The 7,183-nt window shown below is 45.6% G+C and overlaps 1 protein-coding gene across 1 annotated transcript; it reads right to left on the reverse strand.

Annotated features, from left to right (window-relative positions):
* Positions 1–77: 77 nt before the first annotated feature.
* On the reverse strand, positions 78–2,563 carry LOC120360023. Its single transcript, XM_039459553.1, has one exon. It carries the CDS (start codon positions 2,525–2,527, stop codon positions 1,508–1,510), a length of 1,020 nt encoding a protein of 339 aa, XP_039315487.1. The 5' UTR covers positions 2,528–2,563; the 3' UTR covers positions 78–1,507.
* Positions 2,564–7,183: the final 4,620 nt, after the last annotated feature.

The raw sequence follows: 7,183 nt of genomic DNA on the forward strand, positions 1-7,183 counted from the left end.
GTTACGATTATTTGAAGTTGTGCGAAATTTTGATATAAATGAGTGTTGCGATAATTTTGTTGCCCAGTGTATTATAGTTACAATCTTAAAAATTGGTTATTTAATTGCGAGTGCTTAGAAATTTTATAGTTACAATTGCAAAATTGATTATTGTTCGAAGTCAACTCTTAAGAAGCAAGTACTGTCCAGCAACGTTTATTTATTTAAATTATGAACGTTTATAAATTTATAAGCACATCTAATATTTGAAGTTGCTTAAAATGCTTTGCTGAGTATTTTATAAGGAGCCAAGATACGTGCACAAGCTTGCTCGAGGCGACTGATTATCGCGCGTAGATTAGATAAGAGTCGGATTACAATGACTCGTGGCTGAGAGCCGTAACGGTCGGTCTGGAATGCCGGGCTACGCGCGGCGGTTACGGAATGCGCTCGGTGACGCTGTTGCTATGCAGTATTACTTTGCGGGAGATTTACCAATTATTATTTGTTTAAACAATACTTACCTTTCTGCTTGCTGAGCTGCACCAATGGTAAATGTGGCAGCACGGGTGCGACTCTGCTCTCTGCCTGTGATACCTTGCACAAGGATGGGAGCGGCGATCTCTCGAGTGGTGAATTAATTGTTTAAACAAAAGGTCTGCGGTGTGTCCAGGAAGTGCCCACCAGCTCTGGTTGACCAACGGATAGCGTGATGCGTTGATGGGAACGACGTCGACGATATACTCGTGACTGATGCTTTTTGTTGTTAAATATATTTAAACAGTTGAATTTATTTGGTCAGCGGAACGATGGATCGAGTTAGGGGATGAATTTGTTAATTAACACAATGAGACACTGCTTTTATGTATAAGGTAAACAATATTTATTAATAATCGTTGAGATTAAACTAATACAACACCATAAAATGTTTAACAACTATTTATTATAATATTTGCGATGAGTAGTTACTTAGCTAGACTCTTTGCGCGAGTCGGATATAGGAATGTTAAACAATTGATTTGGAGTTAGCAAAGATTCAGTGGATACGCGGAGAGACTCCTAGGAGTCGACCGATCGCGACGACGCGAGAACTAGAACACTACTACTTCGCCTAGCAACGGCGGAGTGACGCTTGGCTTGATATTGCGCGGGTGGGGGTACCCCACCATGTCGCCCGACAGTGGCGCAACTCCCGCTCGAAGTGTGGGAGTGGTGACGGTAATTAATACGATCGATGGTAAGTTTTACATGGTAACTCTCTGATAATAACTATGATGGTAAGGTTCACATGGTAACTCTCTGATGATAACTATGATGTTAAGTTCTAATTTTACAATAATAATAACTTTGGTTAGTGATTATAATGATATAGGAGGTTATTATAAGAGCTTATACGAGATAGTAGAATTGGTTAATAATTATGGGTTAACAATTATCACTGAATAATTATAAACGACGCAAAAATAAGTGTTGCGGACGTTACACCCCCCCCCCCCTTATTTTAAAATGTTAGCGTATGCTGACATTTTTACACTGACTCATTCGTTCCGTGGCAATCGTTTTCCACGTATTTTCGTAACTCGGCGTAGGTATAGGTTGGCTTTAGTCTTTCACTTTTTGCACACTCACCTTGGGGTTTCGGAAGTCGAGCTTCGGACATTGAAAGGGTCAGGGACGGGGCATCTTCAGGTGTTGGACGAGCCTCAGGCGTGGTTGCTGATGCTTGATTCTTCCTTCCGCCCAAATGTATCAGCAGGTGAGTTACCGAGCTCCATATAGCGCCGAGGAGGTGCATGCTCCAACCATAGATTGAATGCAACGCGTAGCCGTGAATTATAGTGTCTATTATGAGTTTGACTATGCGTGCAATGATGAAGATGGCGAGTATTCCTGCGCTCGCAGACCCAAACGTAACGAATCCGTGCCAGACTCTTTCTCCGGCAGATTCTGCAATTCGATTTAGTGAGTCTTCGTCCAATAGGTTGTACATTGATACGCTCCCAGATGGGATCGTCTCGCCTAGTGCTCCCCGAGCGATGGTGTTTAACATAGACGGCTTCTCCACAGGGAACATTATATGCGCTCTGAGCCTATCTAGGTCCTCGTCACTGTAGATTCCACTGGTCGCCAAGGAGGACGGGCTGGCGTAATGCCAGGTGGGATGAGTGAGTGGTTGTATGATGGGTGGCGCAAGTACCTCTATCGGTTTTGGCGTGAGCCTGAACCACGCACCGTGTAATTTGTACATTGTTGGAAGTAGGTCGTTGCAGTCTCTTATCGTGCCGGTTTTTGATAATATTCTAGATCTTGGTAGCAGGAATAGTGAGGTATTACGATGCGTTACTGGTAATTCGTTGTAGCAGTTTTCCGTCTGGCGGATTTTGCATTCTACTGGGATACACTTGACTATGTGTATAACTTCACCGCTGGTTACTGCCGTATAACCGGGCTCTTTCATGACCCTGTATGCTATTTTGTCTGGTGCGATGCTGGCTAATGTCAGCGCGTTTTGTAAGATCTGTTTTTCCAGTACACATTTTTGCTCCATGATGTCTCGGTAGAGCTGCGTCAGTTGCGATTTAATGTGTTTTTCCACGTACACAAATTTGGAATGGACGTATAAGAAGATGTCCAGGTTGCCGCGATTTTAGACCTTGTTTGGAAGGTGCGTCTTTTCGTTGTTTCCAGTATGAATAGCTTGGGATGTTCCGTCTGCGTCAACTTGTATCCACAGATGTCGAAGTCGGTGGTCTTGGCTAGAGCGAACGTCGTATCTTGTGTTGTTACTGTGTAAATAGTTGGGGTCGTTTGGTTTGCTTTCGGCGACAGTTTGGTGGCTAGTCCTTCGTAGATGATGTCGTACCGGTCGAAGTCGCAGTGATCGACTGGTAAGGGAGTCCAGAATGTTTCCGATCCTTCTGAGTCCAGGCAGTGTCCGTGCGCGAGCTTGCATTGGGCGCCCGAAGGCAATATCGCCTGGCCGGTTGATCTCTTGACGGGCATTTCGAAGGTTTTCAAGGTGATTCTCAATATGGCCTGATCCACTACATTTTCCCAGTTCCCGTATCCATCTGTGTACTGGGTGCCTGTGCAGTCTGCGTCTACTGCAGCTGATCCGGCTAGGGTAACGCTCCTTAGGTTGGTAGCATTCTTCACTATTCCGTCGACTATGGCGTCAGCTATTCGAAATGATCCGGAGTCGTGAAGTCTTTTGCACGCCTTTTCCCCCAAATCTCTTGCAAATACTCTCGTCTGCCGTTTTGCACAATGGATACGTGCGAGTGCATCCCGCAGTAGTAGATTGTGCGGTCTACCTCGACCTTACACTGTATAGCGGGAGTTTTGTCGAAGTCCGAGAGCTGCATTAATTGAATATATGCCTCTTCTTTTTGCGGTTCAATGTTATCTATATCACAGTCGGCAACGTCCAGGAGAGATAGGGTGGTGATGTTGAAACCTTCTCCCCCACAATCATAGCCGATAAGGCCGGACACGAGGGGTAGCGCGGTAATAGTGAGTAGTAGGAGCATGTTTATGCGATGCTGTCTGTGTCGGAACTACTGGCCGGTTCCTCCGATGGCCGTCGAGGGTATAATTCTTCATTTTGGGGAGATGGGAGGGGGATGGCTTTAGTTTGTCTTCGTACACTACTTTTGTAACTCTATCATTTATTTTGATCCTAACGTTATTGCTTCTTAGTATCTCTATTATCTTATACGGGCCAGTGTATTGGTCCCCTAGTTTATGAGTTGGCTCCTTCAGTAGATATACTTGGTCGCCGATTTTAAAAAATTAACGGGATTTAATTTCTTATCATAATATCTCTTAGATCTAAGTTTTGCTCGTTCGAGGTTACTGCGCGCTGCCTCCTGGGAGTCTTGTATTTTATTATACAGGTTAGTGAGGTAGTACGCATAACTCTCGTTGGTCACGTCCTCTGGTGCTTTTTCGTGGGACGGTGTACGCGCGATTTTGCCGAAGACTAGATCGTGAGGGGTATACTGCGTTCCCTCGTGTACACTTGTATTATACGAAAAGCACGCCAGCTTAAGGTGGCTGCTCCAGTCGTTCTTATCCGTCGTTACTTGCTTCAGATATTCCCAGAGCACGTAATGTGAGCGTTCAACGGAGCCGTTTGATTGCGGCCTATACGCAGTGGTCGTATATTTGGATATTTTAAACTTCTTTGCGATTGCCTTCATCAAACTGTTAATAAAATGCGATCCTTGATCGGTCAATAAGGCTTTAGGAGCCCCGTAAATACTGATGAATTCATTGACAAAGGCATCCGCAACGTCGATCGCGCCAGCTTTCTCCAGCGGAATCGCCAAAGAATACTTAGTGAGGAGGTCTTGTATTGTTAGTATGTACGATTTGCCATCATGCGATAAGGGGAGAGGCCCCATGATGTCCATAGACACCTTGTCGAAAGCAGCGTCTGGTGTATCCGTACCATCGGCTGTTTGGGTTTTTCCTCCTGACTAACTTCTTTATTTGGGACAATTCCGGCAATTATTAATTAGTTTGGATATCGGTTTTCATTTTAGGCCAGTAATGCCTGTTTCGAATTCGGCGATACGTTTTGGCGACGCCTTTGTGGCCGCCGATGGCCGACGCATGATTTTCATGTAGTATTGCTTCGCGTGTTTCTAGCGGAGGTACCGTTACCTCGTTACGGCAGACTGTTACAGTTACGCCTGTATTGTTTAATGTGTTGCTAATTAACTTGCGGACGTTTTCCCACGGTACACTTCCAACGTCTCCGTTACAAAGAGAAATAGTTTGGATATCGAGTTCTTTGATTACGTCGAGAAGGGAGTGTATAGCTTCGTTAAGGATGTCTTTTTCTATTATATTCGATACTAGATCTTTTACCGTTAGTGTGATTATATATTTCCCTTTGTAAGGGATCGGCCGGGCTCTGGCTAGGATCGCGTCTCTTATCTGGGGCAAGATTCCTGCCCCCGCCAGGGCTTGTGCCCCTTTGTCGCAAGGGTCACCTTTCTTTGTTATAAACACAACTAGGTTACCGCGCCGCATCGACAAGTTGTCGCGCGTAGCATTGAATTTAATTCTATTCTCCGGGTTAAAAACATATGGTTCGTTAGGAGTGTCGAGGATGTCGTCGTCGCTAGTTTCGCTCTCGGTATCGGATTCGCTCTCGTTCGTAGACGAGTCCAGGTCAACGGGTATCTCCACGGGTATCGGATTTATCTCGTCGGGAGATTTGTAGGGGATCGTTTCGGCGACTCCTCGTGGTGGTAAGTCGTCTCGGGTGACTTTAAATCGAACTCGCTTACTTGGCTTGGATGCATCGGATATGGTTTCATCATCGTCGCAGTCGTTTGGGTTGCTATCATGTTTGCGCGCTACGGGCTTAGGGGAGGTACCGGGTTTGTTCGAAGTCGGTTTCGTGGAATTATTATTTTGGTTAGATACACGAAGCGGCGACGCGGTGTCGAATAAAACTTCGTCGCTTGAGTCGTGTAGGGTCAAGGGTAGGACGCGAGTCGCCTCGACGGGATTACGCGACAAAGCGTCTGCATTACAATTTATCTTGCCCGCTTTATATATTACTTTATAGTCGTATTCGGCGAGCTTAAGCCGCCAGCGAATAAGCCGCGAAGTGGGGTCTTTTACGGAATGCAACCACTCTAGTGGTTTGTGATCGGTTAATATTATAAATTTATTACCGTACAGGTACGGCCTAAAATGATTAGTACAGTAGATTATGGCCAATGACTCTTTCTCGATTGTAGAATAGTTCTGCTCTGCATTATTGAGGAGCCTGGACGCGTATGCTATGGGTCTATCCTTGCCGATCTCCCCCTGACTTAAAATTCCACCTATGGCGTATCCGGAAGCGTCAGTGGTAAGGAGGAATGGTTGCGTGAAGTCGGGATGTTGTAGGATCGGTTCTGTGCATAATTGGTCTCTGAGGTTCGTAAACGCATTCTCTTGGGGCTCTTGCCATGTGAACGGTTCGTCCTTTTTTAATAGGGTGGTAAGGGGTTTTGCGATTTTGGAGAAGTTATTAATAAATCGGCGATAGTATCCGGCTAAACCTAGGAATTGTTTAATGTTTTTCGCGTTCCTAGGCCGGGGGAAATTCTTCACGGCTTCAACCTTCTGGGGGTCGGGTTTGACTCCGGCTTCCCCTATTACATGGCCCAGATAAGTGACTTCTTTCCTAAGAAACTCGCACTTATCTGGCTGTAGTCGTAAGTTAGCGGCGCGCAAGCGTTCAGCTAGTTTGTTAAACTTTTGAGCGTGCTCCTTCAGGCTACTTGCATATACGACAATATCGTCAAGATATACGAACAACTCGAGTCCCTGTAGCCCGCTGAGAATTCGGTCCATCAGCCTCTGAAATGTGGCTGGGGCATTTTTGAGTCCAAATGGCATGCGCTTGAACTCGAAATGCCCGTAAGGAGTGGAAAAGGCGGTTTTATGAGAATCCGCGGGGGCCATGGGGATCTGGTGAAAACCTGATGCGAGGTCGAATACACTAAAGTACTTCGCGCTGCCTAGTTGGTCAAGGATATCAGTAATGTTTGGCAAGGGGTACGCATCCCCAAGTGTTTTCTCGTTTAACGCGCGAAAATCTATTACTAGCCTCCATCGCTTGTTTCCCTTAGAGTCTGCCTTTTTAGGGACGACCCATAAGGGGGAGTTATATGGCGAAATCGAGGCCTCTATCACTCCCTTTTCTAACATATCATTCACCTGTCGACTAATCTCGTGTTTATGCGCGGGGGGAAACCTGTATTGTTTGACATTTATCGGTCTATCGTCTACGGTTACGATCTTGTGTTCTATGGAATTGGTAAAACTTAGCTGCTCGTCGGGGAGTTGGAAAAGATCCGCGTGCCTTTCTAATAAATCGTTTACATGTCTCGTCTCTTCTTCATTCAAATGCTTTAGTCTCAGAAGTTGTCGAACTTGATCGTGTCTCTGTGCTTTGTCCTGACATCGGACGATGTTTATAGCGGCGTCTCTAGAGTCGCCTCCGGGGTAGCTATTTGATATGTTCTCTATCTCTTGTAATTCTATACTTGGAACGATAAGCTCCCTATCTAACTCACTCGTATTAGTTACCCGAATGTACGCCTTTCCATCGCGATTCGTGACGACAGCATCTCCTAGGTAGACGCCATCGCACACGTTGAGTCTCGGTACGTAACCGATTTTTATTTTAGGATTG

The sequence above is a fragment of the Solenopsis invicta genome, unplaced genomic scaffold (assembly GCF_016802725.1).
Source record: "Solenopsis invicta isolate M01_SB unplaced genomic scaffold, UNIL_Sinv_3.0 scaffold_745, whole genome shotgun sequence".
NCBI classification, from domain to species: domain Eukaryota; kingdom Metazoa; phylum Arthropoda; class Insecta; order Hymenoptera; family Formicidae; genus Solenopsis; species Solenopsis invicta.